This window comes from Puma concolor, chromosome B1, assembly GCF_028749965.1.
Source record: "Puma concolor isolate L17-30 chromosome B1, mPumCon1.1.hap2, whole genome shotgun sequence".
Taxonomy (NCBI): Eukaryota; Metazoa; Chordata; class Mammalia; order Carnivora; family Felidae; genus Puma; species Puma concolor.
This window is the reverse complement of record NC_141670.1, coordinates 164,551,601-164,572,030: the sequence shown is the minus strand read 5'-3', so window position 1 is coordinate 164,572,030 and position 20,430 is coordinate 164,551,601. Positions and strand designations below refer to the sequence as shown.

At 48.2% G+C, this 20,430-nt stretch overlaps 1 protein-coding gene across 3 annotated transcripts in view; it reads right to left on the bottom strand.

The window, feature by feature from the left end:
• LNX1 (ligand of numb-protein X 1) overlaps nt 1–20,430 on the bottom strand; it is a 191,787-nt gene that overhangs the window by 93,487 nt on the left and 77,870 nt on the right. For 2 of the 3 annotated variants that reach the window (XM_025921479.2, XM_086705050.1), the window contains exon 4: nt 18,413–18,898. In XM_025921479.2, the coding sequence (XP_025777264.2) occupies nt 18,413–18,804 (392 nt within the window). In that variant the 5' untranslated portion in view covers nt 18,805–18,898. Of the gene's footprint in view, nt 1–9,201; nt 9,787–18,412; nt 18,899–20,430 lie in introns of those variants that run through there. The other variant, XM_025921480.2, reaches the window with a different exon arrangement.

Here is a 20,430-nt window from a genome sequence, read left to right as displayed (position 1 = left end):
TTATAACTACTATTAATAAAACCTATAATTTAAGGGTTTGCCATGTACCAGGAACTACATTACATGATTTATACAATCTCATTCAATACTTACTACAACCTGTGAGGTAGGGTTTATTATCCCCATTTATAGATGAGGAAAGCTCAGAGAGGCTAAAGTAATTTGCCCAAGGTTGCCCAGCTGGAAGAGACGGAATAGGAACCTGAGTGAGCCTGACTCCAAAGCACTTGCCTTTAGTCCCCAAGTTCTCTCACCTCCGACGTTCCAGTGGTGGCCCGTTTGGCTATGGTTCTCAGGAAGATGAAGGGACTCAGTCATTGTCTTGGGGCCCCACCTTCTCCTTCTCTTACTCTAGGTAGAGAGGCTAATGAAGAAGAGGATGGAGAAGTGGCCACAGGTACCTCCTTGGCCCATGGAGCATTTGCAAAACTCTTAACTCTGGACACGGAAGAGTTAGACACAAGAAAAGCGGGCACCAGAATTCCCAGAGTTGGTTCTATATGGAAACAGAGAAATGGGGGTGCACAGACTGGATGTCATTGCTCATACAGGGAGGGGGGTTACTGTAAGACTGATGATTACACCCCAAGGCATGCAGAAGCCTTCCCAGGACTTGACTGGAGACCCAGCCAGTATGAATTCATGCGTGTGTCTTAAAAAGAAGACTCCTTAAACTCTTAAATTCTTCAGGTTTCACAACCCTGGCCACCCCCCGCCCCAGCCCCAAGCCCCGCTCTTGAGGTTTATGAAAGCAGGTATGGTTGAGAGTGGAGGAAGCTGGGAGAGTCGAGTCCACACAGGCCACACGAAGAAGTGATGGCCCCAAAACGGGAAAGATGACGAAGAAAAGAGGTCTGGTTCTTTGGCCCACAAGTTTTCATTGGCCTGCAAGAACGGGCCATTTCCTGCCCTATTCCTTCCAAGGCCAATCCCACAGACTGGCAGTGGGCAATTTACTCTGTTTACTTTGAAGGGGTGGTGTTCTAATGCCAACAAGGCCTGAGAGCCTGTAACTCTGCCGTGGTCTCCCAAGTGCAGATACCCATAAGGAATGTGGGAGGATTTAAGAGAATTCTTATGTAGTAAATCCTTTACCAGTGTTTGTGTTAGGGTTTCTAACGGGTAGAATACAGTAATCCAGGGGTAAGCAGACAATTATACATTTTGGTGAAAGATTGCCTTGGATCTTGCCTTTACATTTCCTTTCAACTTGACAGTAAATTAATTACCTTTTCTCTTTTTCCAGCTACTACCTAGTACTAGGAGTTTGCCAAAGCTATCTTCTTCAAATTTTATTTCAAGAACTCCTTTTTACGTTGATGGAGGTGGAAGGGGCGGGGGATTAAGAGACAGGGCAACCAATTGCAATGTCATGATTCAAACAGCCTGTAAGACGAAAAGACAGACAAATGGGGGAAATTTGAGCTTCCTGGATATTTGATATTAATGAACAAACTAATGGTTTCTCGTGTGATAGTAGTGTTACGGTTAAGAAGCTTTACCCTTTGGAGAGAAATACGAAAAGGTCTACAAATATGGTGTTTGTGATTTGCTTCAAAACAACTCAAGGATACAGGTGAAACAAGATACCCTTGACTTATTATTTAAGATGGGGAATAGGGTACATGGGGATTCATTATACTTTTCTGTTTTTGCTTTGAGGTTTTCATTGGAAGTTAAAATGAAGAAAGTAAAAATCAACCAAGCATGAAGCAATCAAGGAGTCCTGAGGTGAAAGAAACCCTCACTTTGCCAGTCATGCACCTGACATGTGACCCAAAGAAAGGCAAGCACAATTTGCCAAGCATTAGAGTGAGATCTTGAAACTCCCAGGGTTCGCGTTTTAGACCAGAGAGCGCATGGTTTGGGACTGGAGTTGCTTTACTGCTGGCAAAAGAGAATTTGCTGATTCTCAGTGAGAACAAAATAAGACCATGAGATAGGATCCCTGTGAAATTTGGACATCAAAGAATAGTTACAAAGCAACATTTTGAGGAGTTAAGTGTAAAGGAACCAGGAACATGCAGCTTCAATTTCCTTCCAAATACACACGCTTGTGGATTTAAGGAAAAGTGTTCTATTAAACACGTGCTAAACTGTAATGCTTCAAAAGACATGGAGAGTCATTGAACCCGAATGGGCCCTGGCTTTGCTCCCTCAGATTGGATGTTGTTCCTCTCCCTTGGAATAGGACTTCTCGATCTCACTCCATTTCCTCTGTAAACCCCACCTCCTTCCTTCCAGGTCTAATCCAAACTTGACTTCAGATTCTCAAAACATAGGACAAGAAAAATCCAGAGATCAGCAATATTTTTTTTTTGCCCTTTTCCGTTCTGAAGAAAAACCAGCAAATACTTGGAGACTCAACTTGGAAAGTGTTTACTGGCAAATCCATAAAGCTCACTCCGTTGGTTTAAACTTGGAAAGTGTTGGGAGTAGTTAACACAGCTAAGTGCAGAGGAAATGGGGGCTGAGGTAATCCCCGTGTGCTCCCCTCCCTCCTCACCCTTGCAAGAAAGACTCTGACTGCAACCATCTAGATGGGCCTCGTGCAGAGCTCCACGTGGTACACAGCTTTAGAAGAAGATGCTCTCCCCAGCTCTGCGGCTCAGGGCCCAATACCCAGCCCATGTCTAGCTGAAGTCAGCAGGAAGAAGAGAAGTTACTAAGGCCAGGGCCTCTGCATAGCCTTGACCTAGAGAAAGGGGAACTCGAGGAGCTGGACCAAGGGCCAAATGAGTGCCGCCCAAGATTAAGGTGAAAGGTCTTCACTTGAGTGCCCAGAATGCCCAGCTGGGAGGGATTTAAGATGCTCTTTGGCCTGCAAGCCGCAAGGTGGATGTTTTTGCTGCAGGAAGGCGGTGCAGTTTGTCAGGAGTGTGTTTTACAGGTTGGCTTGAGAAAGCTCTGCTAGGGAGGTGGTGGGTGGTTGGAGTCCTTGGACTTAAGACATTTGGTGGGTGTTCTCCGTCTCTGAATGCCAGGCCCTACCCCACTGCCCAGGAAGGATGCACACAAGGCTCCTTAAAACTCCTGCTGCTCCTGGCAGTTTCTCCAGGAGACCTCATCTGTCCATAGCCCTACGTGGTTCAAGTTACGAGATCAGAGTCGCTCACCTTAATTTCCCAAGCACAGAACCCCAGGGGGAATAAACTTTTCCTGCTTAGAACTGCTATCTCCATCATGGGTCAGAGTGGAGTTTCACCCTCCAGATGCTGCCACAAACACCGTTCACAGATATGCCACTTACACACCCCAAATCCTCTTACATGCGCTAAAAAGAGGGCCAACGTTTCCTGACTTCCTGAGAAGTCACACCGCTATGGCAGCAGCACTAGCCTGCAGTGACCATGCCTACCTGCCTTACTGGTAACCACATCCCTAAAACAGAGGGCAGTTTCCTTTTTTGAAAAGTAGGACTCAAGACGCACCCAGACTTAACACCAAGGGCACGAACACCACACCTGCCACCCCCAGGACGTGACAGTAGGAAGTATTTCTGAGGGTGACAGGAGCTACAAGTTGTAAAGGTGGGGGGAAGATGAACACAGCTTTTCAGTTTTCTGTAAACGGCTTTTGAGAGTTGGGCATGTGTCATAAACTACATCTCACCACCCACCGGAGCCTAAGGTTTCTTCCTGGGATCCTTGCCAAACGAAATATGTAGAGAAATGTTACAGCAGCCACGGGAGACCAATGACCAGAGCGGTGCCCATTTCTGTTACGCCAGCATGGCTCCGCTTTGTGCAACACCTGGGGTGAGGCTGTCTTGCATCGATACTCCCTTCCACGGAAGCCAAACCAGGGTCATCCTTCGTCAGGCCTTGCCATATTTAGGAATTGGCCAGGATAAGAACCAAATTCATGTCACTCAGCTTCACGGAAGCCTGAAGCGTGCAGAAATGAACACCTCTCAAGCTCTCCCTCTGAGGACTCACCAGGTAGAGGAGACACACAGGAAAGCTGCCGGAGATAGGGAGCAGAGCCGGAGAGTGGAGGGCTGGTTCTCCACAGGGGAAGGTAGGGAGCTAAGAGCGCTTGCGTGTACTGTAGCGGCCACAAGGATCACCTGAGGAGCGTGTTCAGCATGAAGAGGGTCACCTGGGGAGCGTAAGAATGGAAACAGATGCCCCCTGCCAAATGTTTTTGTTTTTGCAGGTTTTAGAGCCCATGCATTTTTAAAAAAAACAGCCCTCGGCTCTCACGTGAGCGGTCCTCAGAACTGACGCTGCTCTTAAGACTTCACCTACGTCTCCCCACGTGCGGGGCTGCACTTAGGCCCGGAAAGGTGAGAAGGCCGTATCGATGCTCATGCCTAAGTGTTAGAGTCTATTTCCTACATTGGCTTCGGGGTCTAGGCAATTCAGAGAGTTGGCGGAAGTGTGAAGGTGAGGGCTCTTGGGAAAGGGGAACTTGAAGAGCTGGACCAAGGGCTAAATGAGTGCCGCCCAAGACTAAGGGCGACAATCTTCACTTGAGCGCCCGGAATGCCCAGCTGGGAGGGATTTAAGATGCTCTTTGGCCTGCAAGCCCCAAAGTGGATGTTTTTGCTGCAGGAAGGCGGTGCAGTTTGTCAGGAGTGTGTTTTGCAGTGCCCGCGTATGCCCTTCAATGTCATGCTGTGCCCTCTGCAGGCCCTGAGAACCATCCTACATGCCCTGCCCCTGACCTGTGGACTGGGATTCCACATCACATGCCCTGGTTTGGGGCTTCTTCTGTGGAATTCGCTGTCCTCTGGGTCAAGCCAATAGGTGACCATGGACATGTTTAAAGATGGAGCTGCTCAGGGTCATAAACTGTTGACTTCAAGGCCAAACTGGGCAGGCAGAAGTGACCTGCTGGGCTCGACCAAGTGTTTTTGTTTTATTTTGTTTTAAATTGAAGTAGAATACTTTTAGACATTATACGTATATAATACGTTATATATAATATAGTAAAAACATATACTATGATATATGCTATATTATATGCATATGTATAATAATATATAATTTATTATAGTGTCTAAAAACATTCAAATTATACACACACACACACACACACACACACACACACTGCAGTTGATCAGAGGTCTCACCCCTTCCTTCTGTCTTATACATGAGTGAGTCACATGTTTACATAACTCCTGCCTGGTTCCTGTAGGCATTTGAGTTTGCGACCCTCAGGGCCACATGCTGTAATTGACACTGTTTACTGGATTAGATCCAAGTTTCCAGCTGGGTTCTGAGGGAGCAGGACTCAGACTGAGAGAGCCCTGGCCAATCCGGGAGGGCCTCTGCAGCTGGAAGTGCGGGAACACAGGTCAAGCTCACCCAAGGCCAGGACACCAAAGCCCAGACAAGGGTAGCAGGAGGAAGCCTGGCTTCCCAGTGCTTTCCAGTGAATCCACCCAGCACGGCCTGCCTTCCAGATCCCAGTGGCCTGTGGTAGTGAGAGAAGTGTCTTTTCACCTCAAGAACACGCAGCCACCACCCCATACCCCCCACCTTCCACGAACAGTGAAGGGGCCCAGGAGTCCTATTTATTGGTGACCATCTCGCAACCTTTCTGCAGTGCCATTTACTCTGCCCGAAATGCTTTCTCTTTCCATCCACGTTGCTGCTTAATCCTTTCCTAATTACTTCAAAAATCCAGCTCAAACCCCAACTCCCCCAGTTGTATTCCCTGACCAATTTCACAGAAATGGGCGACCTCCACCTCCTCTCAACTTACTCCCTACCTTACTTTTTAATGACATAGCCCCTGTTGCCTTGGATCATTGTTAATATTTCTTATGTGGGGGCGCCTGGGTGGCTCAGTCGGTTAAGTGGCTGACTTCGGCTCAGGTCATGATCTCACGGTCCGTGAGTTCGAGCCCCACCTCAGGCTCTGTGCTGACAGCTCAGAGCCTGGAGCCTGTTTCAGATTCTGTGTCTCCCTCTCTCTGACCCTCCCCCGTTCATGCTCTGTCTCTGTCTCAAAAATAAATAAACGTAAAAAAAATTAAAAAAAAAATATTTCTTATGTGTATAAATTTCATCCTCTCAACTGAATTGTCAGCTCCTTGAGGGTGGGTACCATGCCTCATTTCTTACCACCTGTATTGCTCAAAGCACTGCCACAGCACCTGAAATGTGTCACTAATTTCCTGATTAGTTTATTATCACACTAGTGCCAGCTAATAGCTACATAGAATTCTCTCATAAATCATCATCCCCAGTGACTGGAAACTTCCAGAAAGTTCCGGCAAATTAGTCTGGGAACACTGTCTTGGCAATTTCCTGGCATTAGGCTTCCTCGATTGCTTCACGTTGCGGAACTTGTGTCCAGTTATTCAACGGAAAAGTTACCTTGATGCACGTACTGGTAGGAAAGAAAACTGATAAGCCAGTAGGAAGAGCCTTCCTTTAATTAGGCTGCAAAACTGAAAGTAACTTGGTCGAAAGCCTCCTCAGGAGCACCTGCAGTGGGGTTGAGTGGTGGTCCCTCACTGATGTGCACCTGGAACCTATGAACATTCACCTTATTTAGAAAAAGATCAGTTAAAGATCTCGAGATGAGATCATCCTAGATTATGCAGGTGGGCCCTAAATCCAATAAGAAGCGTCCTTGTAAGAGGAGGGAAAGACAGGGAATTGGAAAGGACACACATGGAAGGTCACTTGAAGACAAAGTCGAGATTGGAGTTACGAGGCCACAAGCCAAGAAAGGGGTCACCAGGACCCGGAAGGGGCAAAGGAGGATTCTCCCTTACAGCCTTCATAGGGAGTGTGGTCCTGTCGACACCTTGATTTCAAGCCTCTGGCCTCCAGAACTGTGAGAGAATAGACCTCTGTTGTCTTAACTTACAAATCTGCGGTCACTGTCCCTACAGCCCCAGGAAATGAACACAGTAACCAACAAGGATAGCAGGTGGGGGCGGTGAGGGTGGGGAGGAGCGCTTGGGCACTGGATTTCAGAGACACCATCCAGGGAGGAGACTTGCCACAATCCCAAGTAGCCCCGCCGTTGCATATTTTTCTAGAAAACCTCCATATGCCATTATTACCCCAGAGATGCTCACCATGCAGGCTTAAGCCTGATATTTCCCCACTGAACCTTCGCATCTAAGGAGGACAGGGCTTACATTCCAAAAGGATGGGCCCAGCTAACCCTGAAATGCAAGGTCCTCAGGATGCATCATCCACCTCCAAGGACCTAGGTCATTTTTTCTCTCCTCTATTAAGAATTTGTTGAGTATCTGCTATGCTATACAAATTGGTTAGTCTGGCTAATTATAAAACAGACCCTGATTATTACCGTAAACATTCGGGGGGCGAGGTTACTTCTACCTAAATACGACTAGCTGAGCTTTTCTAGTCTGGGCTCTATGAATTCTTTTTTTGGTTTGTTTTAATTTTTTTTAATGTTTATTTATTTTTGACAGAAAGAGAGAGAGAGAGAGAGAGAGAGAACAAGCAAGCTGGGGCAGAGCAGGGAGAGAGGTAGACAGAATCTGAAGCAGGCTCCAGGCTCCAAGCTGTCAGCCCAAAGCCTGATGCTGGGCTCAAACCCATGAACCATGAGATCATGACCTGAGCCGAAGTCGGATGTTTAACTGACTGACCCCACCCAGGTGCCCCCTTTTTTTTTTTTTTTTTTTTTGAGAGAGAGAGAGCACAAGCGGGGGGTGGGGCAGAGAGAGAGGGAGACAAAGGACTTGAAGCAGGCTCTGCACTGACAGCAGAGATCCCGACGTGGGGCTTGAACTCACGAACCGCAAGATCATGACCTGAGCCCAAGTCAGACACTCAACCGACTAAGCCACCCAGGTGCCCCCAGAAGAATACATTTTTGTAAATGCTCCAAACACTGAGGCACACACCACAGCACTTTTTATATGTTTGCTAGAGGCTGTTCACATTCACCTGCAATACTCTTGGGTTTTTAAAAATTTTTTTTTGATGTTTATTTATTTTTGAGAGAGAGAGAGAGAGACAGAGCATGAGCAGGGGAGGGTCAGAGAGAGAGGGAGACACAGAATCCGAAGCAGGCTCCAGGCTCCGAGCTGTCAGCACAGAGCCCGACGTGGGGCTCGAACCCACGAACTGTGAGATCATGACCTGAGCCGAAGTCGGACGCTTAACCAACTGAGCCACCCAGGCACCCCACCTGCAATACTCTTTTAAAGCTTACTAACAAGAGGAGCCAGAAAAATGTCACTGGAGAGTTTGGATGCATGAATGATTTCCTCTTACAAAATGGACATGGGTCATATAGGAAAATGTCTATTTTTCAGAGATGCCCAGTGAAGTATTTGGTGGCGAAATGTCATGACCGCAGTCTATGCCAGACCACTTCAACAACAACAAAAATAAACGAAGTGAAGCAAATGTGGCAAAATAGTAATCACGAGACCGAGGTGATGGAGTTATGGGAGCTCGCTGCACAGTTCTTTCTGCTCGCCCATACGTTTGAAAATGGTCAAAACCGGGGCGCCTGGGTGGCGCAGTCGGTTAAGCGTCCGACTTCAGCCAGGTCACGATCTCGCGGTCCGGGAGTTCGAGCCCCGCGTCGGGCTCTGGGCTGATGGCTCAGAGCCTGGAGCCTGTTTCCGATTCTGTGTCTCCCTCTCTCTCTGCCCCTCCCCCGTTCATGCGCTGTCTCTCTCTGTCCCAAAAATAAATAAACGTTGAAAAAAAAAAAAAAAAGAAAAAGAAAATGGTCAAAACCAAAAATAGGATGGATGCATATTTTTTCCATTTAGGGTTATCTGTCTGCTGTACTGATGCTATCTGTGTTTGCAGGTATGAAGGCTGATGGTCTGAATAGAGGGAGTCGTCTTCTCCCAATTAGAAATACCTGACAGGCTGCAGATTTGTGCCCGCAAGGTCGGTTCGTAATTGCTCTTTGGTTCTATTTACGGAAGGAAGAGAAGACACATCTATCGAGAAAGAGTAGAGTACCAAAAAAAAAAAAGGGGGGGGGGCAGGGTTGGCATAGAAGCAGGAAAAATATGCCTTGCTGGGAAAGCATTGCATCAGGAAGATGGTGTTTTTTTGTTAAGTCACAGACCTAAGCATGCAGCCTCAGACTGCTGGCAGGGTGCTTTGTCCAAGTGCATCTAGCTCCTGTGGGGCTGACTCCTCTAAGCAGACACCCCAGCCAGGGAACTGACTCCGGTTCCACCCCCAACAGCCCCAACACACAGACACAGGCAGGCAGCGTTATAGAGGGACTCACAGTTCTGAGTACAGGAAGTGCAGATTGCCCACATTATCAATGTAGTTGGCGGGGCTGAGCCACGGCAGGACCAGCAGCAGAAGCGCCTTCATTTTCCGAGCAGGGTGCTGCTTTCTTCCTGGCCACCTTCTCTCTGTCCGCTGCAGGGGCCCAGCCCAGCTCAGTTCCCTTAAACAAACCTTGCCATATCCCCACAATGGCACCTGATTTGGAGCCCTTAGATGGAGCCACGCTGATAAATCATGGGCTCGTAAGAGGATTGTGCCCTCTGCTTCTCGGATGGGGAGATAGGAGACCGGAGGGACCCACCATGGTTGGCAAGAGGGCTCAGGCTGAGAGCAAGCAGGCTGATGCCCGGGAAAGGGACCTGCCCCTCCTGCAGGATGCCGACTGGTTCTTGGGAAGCAGCTGGTACGTTTACATCACCGGCCGGGAGCAGATGGGCTGGAAGCTGAACTGTGTTGGAAGAGGGCAGGAGCATGGCACAGTCAGACCCCGCGGTGTGGATGCGCAAATCATCAAAAGCTGTCCCACAGTCTGCTAGAGGAAGACACTGTAAGAAATCAGCATCCTTGGAACACAGCCTGGGGATCTGAGCTCCAAGTGAGTCTTCAGACATTGAGACAGACGAGGGTTAATTATGAACCAACTCCACGTCTCGATGCATATTTAGAATAGGCAGATATTTTACCTATCCCTGTCCTGACTACGCTGGCAGATGTGAGCAAAGTGATGGCTTCTCCACTAATTTGGACAACTGGCCCTTTACAAGAATAGACTGCGTCGTTCTCTTTGAGAATAAAGAGCCTTGATAGACAGACGTAAGATTCTGTCCAAATGATGCACAAATTCCTGTTCCGCCACGAAAGAAGTCACTCCGTTCCTCCTCCTCCCCTGAGTGGCTGAACTAAGCTCTGTCGCTAGTTGTAGGACCCTGGGCATTTCATTTAACCTCCCGAGCCTCAGCTATGTCATCTCTGAAATGGAGCTCTATTCATGCCTTACCTGCTGGGTCCAGCAGGCGCTGGACATCATTGCTTCTAGCTTTAAGATCTGTGATTCCAGCCTATGCTATCAGTCTTAACAGGACTTCTAGCATGCCTAACCCCCGTGATGTGCCAGAAGCCCCCGGGACTCCTCTCATTCTACCCCTTCTTCAAGAAGTCTAAAATCCATGTGGACCTTGCAACTCAAGGCCTAAATCTTAACAGAAACGGCTTAAAAGGATTGTTCCACTAATGCAACCAAGCAATTACAGCAAACTAGACTCGACGGGAAAGAGACCAGGGAAAAGTCTGCGGAATGAGACCAAGTGCAATGAGCTATGTAGTAAGCGGGGGTTTGCCCTCAGAGAAGGTGCATTTACTTGAGGCAGGACTGAAAGAGTTTACATATAGTAGATCCTTCGAATGTACAGGTTTAACTGCTACAGTTGAGATCAGAGATAAGCAATCTCGGTAAAGCAGGACCTGTATTAATTTATGGTTTTGCTGAGACTCTAATTTGAATTCCATTCCCTGTCAGTCTGGTATGCAAGAGTGAGGCAGGGCTGGTGAGAAGGAAGTACCATGAAATAGCAGTAAAACGGAAGTTAGGTTTGGCATTTAGTTCCTGGAGTCAAACAGATGACTTTGAACCCTAGCTCTGCCACATGATGGCTGTGTGACACTGGGCGTGTTGTTCAACCTCTCTGAACCGCTGTATCTTCCTCTGTAAAAGAAAGACAATAACAAGAGTGCTTAACTCATAGTGCTGTTATGAAGGTGGAATGAGATAATGCCTATAAAGAACAAAGGGCTCAATGAGCGTTAGCTATTGTTATGAAAATTGTTATTAATAACCACTAATAGCCGTGAATGAGCCTTGCTGGCAGCTCAGCGCCCACCTCCCAGAGGCTTTGTTCTTCTCGTGCTTTCTTCCCTTCTGCACTATTAGGGGCATGAAATGTTACAGTCTGTTCCTGAATATGGAGTTTCACAGAGTCCTGGGACATGCTTTTCTGGAGTGTCCGGGATCTGCTGTATAGATCACAGCTCCTGAACAGCCTGGAAAATAATAAATGCGGTGGGTTTCATAGTGTGCTAGATTGTATTTCTGATAACCTTGGACATGTCAGATTGTTCCTCCAAGTCTCTGTGACAAAAGAAGGATGTCTGCCCTTTTACCTCCTTGCATTTCAAGAGAATAAAATCCATTAATGGAAAGGAATGCAATATAAAAACAAAGGAATTATTTTTTGAGGTTGTCTATGTCACTACTACAAAAACTGCTGGTTGCCTATCCAGTATCTCACCTTCTCTTCTTCCTTTTCACGGAGCCTACATTTAGCTCATGGTGGTAATGCACTTTAGCCTGTCTCACAGATGGGTGGCCATACAACGCAATACTGGCTAATGAGGCATAAGCAGAAATTACTGAGTGAGGCATCCCAGAAAGCTTTTTAAAGGAAAAGTCTCAGTATGCATATTGTCAATTTGCCCTCCCTGCCTGGTTCTTCCTAGCTGGTTATTTCTGCCTGGAACTTGGATGTGATGTTGGCGATTGGGCAGCCGTTTGGGAACCAAGAGGTGACAAGTTGAGGCTGAAAGCTAATCCACAAAGCCGAAAGAGCCTGGATTATTGATGGCATCATGATAACATCATACAAATCATGGACTTCCTACACCCATACTTTCTGTTATATAAGAAAAATAAAACTTTTACAAAGTGAAACCAATGTAACTTCAATTTTCTGATACCTGCCATCAGCTACAATCCTAATACAACCCCCCGCAGATGAAATCTCACCTTCAAATGGCCATATTCTGTAGCTACCTTGCCAGTAAATAGCCCTACCCCTAATCCTTGTCCCCTTTGCCCAGCTAAGTTATCCTTAAATGTCATCTCAGATATCACCCATAAGCTCCTGTTTTCTTGTCTCTTTTCTCTTCACTAAACCAGGAACTTCTTGAAGGCAGAAGTCTACTGGTCCTGTTCTCTATTATAGCCTCACCATAGTGCCTAGAACACAATAGATGCTCAATAAATACTGAATGACATAAAATTCAACATGGTTACAGAGTCAACTTTGGGACCAACCTTTCTTGATCAGAGGCAAAGCAGCAAAACAAAACAAAAGGATCTCAGGACTTCAAATGTGCCAAGAGCCACGGGAGGGGTCAAGCGTTTGTACAGAGAGATAATAAATGTCCAGGAATAAAGGAAATATGTAAAGAAGATTTCTGGGCACGAGCGCCCAGGAGAATGTTGTTTCTTTAGCAGATTGCTTGGAGCATAATGGAAAAGCAATGGGTCCCTCAGGGAGCAATGAAGAACAATTGCCTCATTTCTTCCATGCCCGGGAGAGTGAAGAGAGCAGCTCTCAGCCAGGTAGGAGCCAGGCAACAGTTGGGTTCAAGACTGGAATGTCACTTGAAGAATGAAAGTCAAAACAGTTATGGTGAATAGGTCAAGTATGGCTGACATGACCAACGAGACTCGTAACCTCCCCATCTTTCCGTAGGGTAAGACTCCCCTAGACCTTCCCTCCAGCAGCACCATCTTCTGGACACTACAGACAGTCACTGTGCGCATGCTCCACGGGCGAACTACAGGAAAGAGCCACCTGAGAGGAGGAAAGGTCAAGAGAACCTGCAGGGTTGGTCTTTGGAGAAGAAACTCCAGGACTCTGAGTGCAAATTTAATTAAAAACGACAACAAAAGCAACAACAACAAACCCAGGGAGCCTTCAGTCAGGTGAGTCTTGGGCCAAATATGCATTTTCATGCAGGGCTGTTTTCAAAACATCAAACAGTGATCTCTTTGTTCCTGCCAGTATGGTCAGCTTTCTTATCTCCCATTGTTATTATCTTCCATAAGAAGGAAGCTAAAGGCCAGAGGCACTTATCCCATGAAACAATTCAATATGTGTGTGTATGTGTGTGTGTGTGTGTGTGTGTGTGGTTTCGACTTCTCTACTCTTAAAGGGTCATTTCCTCAGAGGCAGAAATCATGGTGTGTATAGATTTTTCTCTCATTCTGGGCCTGTCCTACAGTGGATCGTTGATAAATATGATGCATGCAGATGACGATATTACACAAGGAAGATGTGGTCTGGAGCCTAAGACAACACCCACCGAGCATCAAGGAAGTAACAGCTATATTCCCACACACCCCGTCACTGATCCAGGTCAAGAGAGACGCAGTGGACTGGCCCCTGCACCACCTCTACCACATCCACGGTCAATGTCCTTGGTTAGGAAGGCTGTCTCTTGACTCAACATAAGCCTATACCACCCGCGGGGGAATTCTTTGCAGCAGACCCATGCGAGGGGAGTCTGCAAGTGTCTAAGAGGACAGAGGTCAACGGAATTAGCCCGAAGATTCCAGACATTAGCTCACAGGTTCGGGCTTACTCTCATGGAAGAACCCTCTCGTCTGAAGTCAGGAACAGCTGTCCAAGGAGTTACTGGTGCAGGCAACCGTGTACAACCACAGTCAGTCCTAAATGTTTTACTTGAGGGTTTACATTCAACTCGGGGTCTGAAGCGGCTGGATAATAATGTTTACAAAGGACACGAATTTTGGAGAAAGCAGGCAGCGTTTGTTTAAAGACATGATGCTGCCTGCCTGCATTCCTGACTCAGGTCACCTGCTATTATTAGTGGTCCTCTGGACAGGTCATGAACAGAGACCTCAGCTCGGGTGGGGGGGGCGGGGGACGGGGTGGGAGGGGAAGTATTTGGAAGTATTTCTCTACCATATCTTCTTTTCTGGAGGGACAATGGTGACATTCTAAATGTGACTCATTTCTGAAGAGCTTTGTGTTCAAGGAGCTAATTGAAATAAATGCCCATTTTGTAGGTAGAGAAACCTAAGTCTCGATTCGCCCATGAAGCCTGGGACTGTTAGCATGCTGGGACCCGCTGGAAGGGAATGTGTGGGTCCACATCTGTCAGACGGCAATCCTCAACCAGATTTATAGTTAAGTTCTCCGTACCAGGTAGGATCTGAGCCTGCCTCGTTCATATTCATTACAACACCACAGGCCAAATAATATTTTTTAAAACTCATTGCGTGTGAAATCTTGAAATTGAGATGCAAAATTGATAAACAAAGCTATCTTCCAGGACCAATGTGTGAAGCAGCTACAGCCACCAACCTGGAGGTCTCCTATGGAAATGTAAGGAAAACATTTGCTTCCTGGTCACCTCTTGGTTTTTCCCAATTAAAGGGACTCACTCCAGGGGCGCCTGGGTGGCTCAGCAGGTTAAGCATCCCATTGCGGCGCAGGTCATGATCTCACGGTTCGTGAGTTTGAGCCCCGCGTGGGGCTCTGTGCTGCCAGCTCAGAGCCTGGGGCCTGCTTCCGATTCTGGTCTCCCTCTCTCTCTGCCCCTCCCCGGCTCGCACTCTATCTGTCTGTCTCTCTCAAAAATAAATAAACATTAAAAAAAATTTTTAAAGGGGGGGGGAGGACTCCAGAGTAGTAATGACTTAATCTTAATATCCCTTCTGAGGAGAGGAAGAGATAGTCCACTAGCCCAGTTGCTGGCCCAACGCCTAACAGGGCTCCAGAGTCAAGTCCTGGATGAGCTCCAAGTTTCGAATCCTTGCCAATCAGACGGCCAGAGGGCGGGAGGGGCGGAAGTGTATATTAAGCATTTGATGACTAATATATACAACATATTTTTGGAAACGTTGGTTTCAACCTACTTAGGGAGCCGACGTGTGGGGGAAGATCAAGAATGGGTGTTGAGGCCCTCACCTCCCTCACATGGGAGTTTTCCTCTCCCCAGGGAGCTGCAGATGGCTGCCTGTGAAAAACTCTGAGGCCTCCGTGTGAAGAGGTGATTTCAATTAGTTTTGCGTTCTTTCCTCCTGTTGTTTTCCAACCTGCATAGCATTATCGGCTTAGGGTTCGTCCAGACCTTTTCCTGGGCTTCTTGTGGTGTGGGGGCCACACGGCCTGTGTGGGCAGGTGAAGGCCATTCCCGGTCTGGGCAGCTGAGGGGCTCCCGGAGGCCCCGTAGGACCCAACTGCCCCTTCCCAGCCCTTCTGCTGCCCCACTTCCGTTGTGAACTCACCCTCCCATCCATACGCCATCTCACCCCGAGTTTTGGGGGTACTCTTGGCCCCAAACCGGTTCTTGATGAGGAGGTGAGGAAGAGCTGCTGTGTGTTCATGTTCCTTCAAGAGACCACCTCCATTTCCTTCCTTCTCTCTCCACTCTCTTACCCCTCCCCTGTGGAGCCCCCGTGGGGGGCAGAACAAGGCCTCTCCCCACAGACAGCCGTCTCCCAATCCTCAGAACCCGGGGACATGTTACCTTAACATGGCAAAAGGGACTTTGTAGATTTGACTAACTTAAGGATCTTCAGGTGAAGAAATGATTGTAGATTATCCAGCTGGGCCCAATGTAGTCGCCAAGTGTCCTTGGAAGAGGGAAGCAGGAAGTCCAAAGCCACAGAGGGAGATGTGATGATGGAAGCAGAGGAGCGAGAGGCAGGCAGACAGACAGACAGACAGAAAGAGGAGATGGGGAGAGAGAGAGAGAGGCAGAAAGCAAGCAAGCAAGAAAGAGGGAGAGAGAGGGAAAGGGAGAAAGAAAGAAAGAAAGAAAGGAAGGAAGGAAGGGAAAGAAAGAGGAGAGGGGGGAGAGAGAAAGGGAGAGAGAGACAGAGAGAGAGAAAGAGACAAAGAGATCGACAGAAAGAAAGAGACACAGAGAGAGACAGAAAGAGACAAAAGGCAGAGACAGGCAGGCAGAGAGACTGGAAGATTCCACACTGCTGACTTTGAAGGTAGGGAATGAGGCCACAGGTCAGGGAAGGCAGGCAGCCTCCAGAAGCTAGGCAAGGCAAGGGAGGGGATTCTCTCCTAGAACCAAAGAGAATTGGCCCTCTCTGACCTGATGTCAGTCCAATGCACCTCTCACTGGACTTCTGGCTCTCAGAACCTTAAGATAAGACATTCGCGTGGCTTGAAGCCCCTGGGTTGGTGATCACTTGTTACAGCAGCGATAGGAAACCCATACAGCTCTCAAACACAAAGGTAGGGGGTGCAAATGTCGGGAGCATGGGAATGTGATGTGTAGAGGGAGCTCTCCCTTTTCTCCACCGCTTCTCACCTCCCTCAGCCAGTATGACCCCAGCCTTGGCCCCTGGCTCTGTGCCAGCATCTGTCAGCATCTGCCTCACTTTGACCTACCCCAGACCCCTTCCCTCCAGACAGGGCCTCTCCTCCCTGGGTCAAACTTCCAGCAAAGGTCCCAAATAGACCCCCTCACCCTCTTCTCCTCTGGCCACACCTCCTTCTGGGCAATGAGAAGGGCACCCTAGTTCAGATGCCAACCACAGAGGCCACAACAATAGATGGCAACAACAGAGGGTCAGAGGCAACCTGCAAACCCGAGTTAGATGTCTTTCACTCAACGTGTTGGGAAGAAAAGTGAGTTTGCTGACATAATTAGCATGGAAACCAAGTGCTAAGCATCACACCCAGGCCATTGCCCTGGATGCAAACTTTTTTTTTTTTTTTAATGTTTATTTATTTTTGGGAGAGAGAGAGAGAGAGAGAGTGGGAGCAGGGAGGGGCAGAGAGAGAGGAGACAGAATCCGAAGCGGGCTCCAGGCTCTGAGCTGTCAGCATAGAGCCCGACACGGGGCTCGAACTCACAAACCGCGAGATCATGATCTGAGCTGATGTCGAACACTTAACCGACTGAGCCACCCAGGCGCCCCCCTTGATGCAAACTTCTATGTTAGAGAATCTGCCTGTCCTGAAAAACACTCAGATTCACAACCTCAAGTATGTGACCTTTCGAAAAAAACACCGGCACCTACCTCTTGCCCTCGTCATGACCAAGGAACCAAGATAAACACCAGCTTCCAAATTTCCTCATACAAAATAATTGTGGTATTACTGTTCATCCTCCCGTAACCACCTGAAATGTTCTGAGCACCTCATTGCGGAGCAAGACCCGGGGCTGCCCTGAGGCCATCTGCACAGGAATGCCCAGGAATGTGACAATGTAAGTGGACACAATGAGAGGCAGGTAAGTGGAGTGGACCTGCTGCTTGCCACCAGCAGGGGCGGTCACACCATCGCTCTGCCACTGGTGTGTACCCTGGCTGAAAATTTAGCAGAAATTCTCTGGAAGACAGAAGTTTTCTATATTTCTCCTTTATATTCTTATTTTTTGCAATGTTTATTCATTTTTGAGAGAGAGAGAGAGAGAGAAAGAGAGCGTGAGCAGGGGAGGGGCAGAGAGAGAGGGAGACACAGAATCCGAAGCAGGCTCCAGGCTCCGAGCTGGCAGCACAGAGCCCGATGCGGGGCTCGAACTCACGGACCGCGAGATCATGACCTGAGCCCAAGTCGGACGCTTAACCGACTGAGCCACCCAGGCGCCCCTGTACGTTTCTCCTTTTAAAAGTCAGTTGGCAATACCTCACATCTCCTTAAAGAACAGTGGGCTTTGTCAATTCCCATACAGAAGAAATCTTAAGAATCATGGACCAAACTGGGAGACATTTTTTTTCTGATGTGAAAAGGTAAGCAATGCCCATCAGGAAATCTTCTGGGGGCCACGAGCCTCAGAGAAAGCTGCTCATCAGACCTTTCCAGGATGTCTGACACTTCAGAACGCACCCATATGAAACAAGCCAGTCCACAAAAGGACAAATATCGTACGATTCCTCTTCTCTTAGGCTCCCAGAGCAGTCAGATGCATCGAGACAGAAAGCAGCATGGTGGTCATCAGGGGCCGGACAGGAGGGAATGGCGAATCTGGGGTTAATAGGTACGGTTTCGATTCTGGAAGGTGAGCAAAGTTCTGGTAATGGATTGTGGTGATGGCTGCACAACTGTGTGAATGCACTTAAATGCCACTGAACCGTACTCTTAAAACTGGTTAAAATGGCAAATGTCATGCATATGTTACCACGAGAAAACAGTCTCCCCCCCCTCCCGCCCCCCACCACACACACACACACACCTGCACAACCCAACTCTATCACGGGCTGTTCTCTCACACTGAACCACGGTTATAAACACCTAAGAGGTTTCCTTTGAGCGGATGCTTGCCCTGGCTGCAAAAAAAGAAGACAGAGAAACGGCATCTCGCGGAGCACCCGGCCCCGAGGACGGCTCTGCTCTTGGGAGGCAGGGGAGGCCAGCTGTCCCCGGGAGGGAGGGCTGCTCGGAGCCGGCCAACCAGGGAGGCCCTACCTTGTCTGAAAGTGCTGCTCGAGATCACAGCGCTGCAGGACCTCGGTGCAGTACTCCGGGAACGGGCAGGTCACCAGCAGCTTGTTGAGAAGCTTGTTGACCAGGATGCTGGACTTCTTGCAATGCTGCAGCACCACAGGCTTACGATCCACGGGGCAGAAGTCCTTCTCCACCAGGAAGCTGGTGAGGCAGAGCGTGCAATAGGTGTGTCCACAGGGAGTGTCCAGAGGGTCCAGCAAAGCCTGCAGGCAGATGTGGCACACGAGGTCATCGTCCACATCTTCCGCATAGGTGTAGAAGTGGTTTTCCTCAGGGGAGTGGGCTTGGCCACACACCACACACAGGGGTGCAGAGCTGGCGTCAGGGGGACAGGCAGAGTCTGGCTGGCTCATGGTCAACTCGGGAGACGGTATGGCAGGAAAGCAGCCCAGGGCAACAGTATTTCCTCCGGAGAAAATCACGATCTTCCAGGAGCCATCCACAGACCTAAAAGAGAACAAGACAGCTGATCTTCGTTTTCATGAGACTGGAGACTAAGCAATGGACTTGACACCCTGCCGCCCGCGGGCGGGGGACTGAGCTGGGATTCAGAAGGCCTGGGCTCACTGCCCCCTCTGGTGACTGACATGACCTTGGGCAAGTGACTTGGCCTCTTTATGCCTCAGTTTACCATCCATCCTGGTGGGAATAACGTTGGCCTTTAACATCCTCGCGCTGGGTGGTAAAAACCCATCAGGGACTATCCGGGAAATCCCCAGAGATATAAATTGTTAGTAAAATTAAATTAGACCATAAATTATATAGACTATAAATTAGAGATTTAGAAGTTGCTCTGTCAGATCGGGACAAGAAGAAAAACAGTGAACACTCTAATGGCTTTTTCTTGTCTTTCCTCCCAACTTTCTCTAAAACTCAGAGAAGTTAGGACATCAGAGCCTTCAACTCTCGTCAGAAGAACCGAGAACTGGGGAGTCTGTAGCGTTTTTACTGTGGTGAGAGCATGTTTCCCTCCATATGCATTTCATTCATTCAATCGGGCATTTGACAGTTATGTGGGCTCTCCAGCTGTACCGCCTGGGTTCAAATCCCACCACCGCTGTGGGCCAGCCATTTAATCCATAGCTGGAAAATGAGGATAACAATAGCCGGCCTCATAGGACTATTATGAGGATTGCACAAGATACGTGACAGAGAGCTCTCAGCATCATATCTGGAATATAGTACATGCTCAGTCAATATTAGCTACTATTTTTTTTAAATTTGTTAACTTTTATTCATTTTTGAGAGACAATTGGGGGAGAGGCAGAGAGAGAGAGGGAGACACAGAATCCAAAGCAGGCTCCAGGCTCTGCGCTGTCAGCACAGAGCCCTACGCCGGGCTTGAACCCAGGGGGCTTGAATCACGACCCGAGCCGCGGTCTGACACTTAACCGACTGAGCCACCCAGGTGCCGCAATATTAGTTACTATTTTTACATGCATTTGTTACTGCATTCATTCCAGTCTAGCTCCCTTGACCTAGAAATTGAAAGCTATAGTTCCTACAAGGGGTCTTTTTGTTTCATTTTAACAGTACTCTTTTATTTAATCATATATATATTTCAAACCAGTAGAATACTATCACACTATGGATTTTCCTCTCGTATAGGTGTCTAAATGATGGAGTTTTTAATGTTCCCGATTAACATCTAGGATGTCTCTTGGAATCATTCCATAAATGTTTTTCGAGCGCCAGCTCTGAGCTAGGTAGTAAGCTGGGTGTGGAGGAGACCTTCAAGAGAGCTTTAAAAACACGCTGCTGCTCTCGTGGGGTCACCAGTCCAGGGGACGCAGACGGCACAAGTAACCGTAAGTGTGCGCGAGGTGACCCTGGGTCATCTCTCATGAGGATTAAGAACCCCATGGAGTCCCCTGGTGGTTCTGTGAATGAAGCGTCTGAGTCTTGATCTCAGGGTCCTGAGTTCAGGCCCCGCGTTGGGCTCTGCGCTGGCCGTGAAGCCTACTTAAAAATAAAAATAA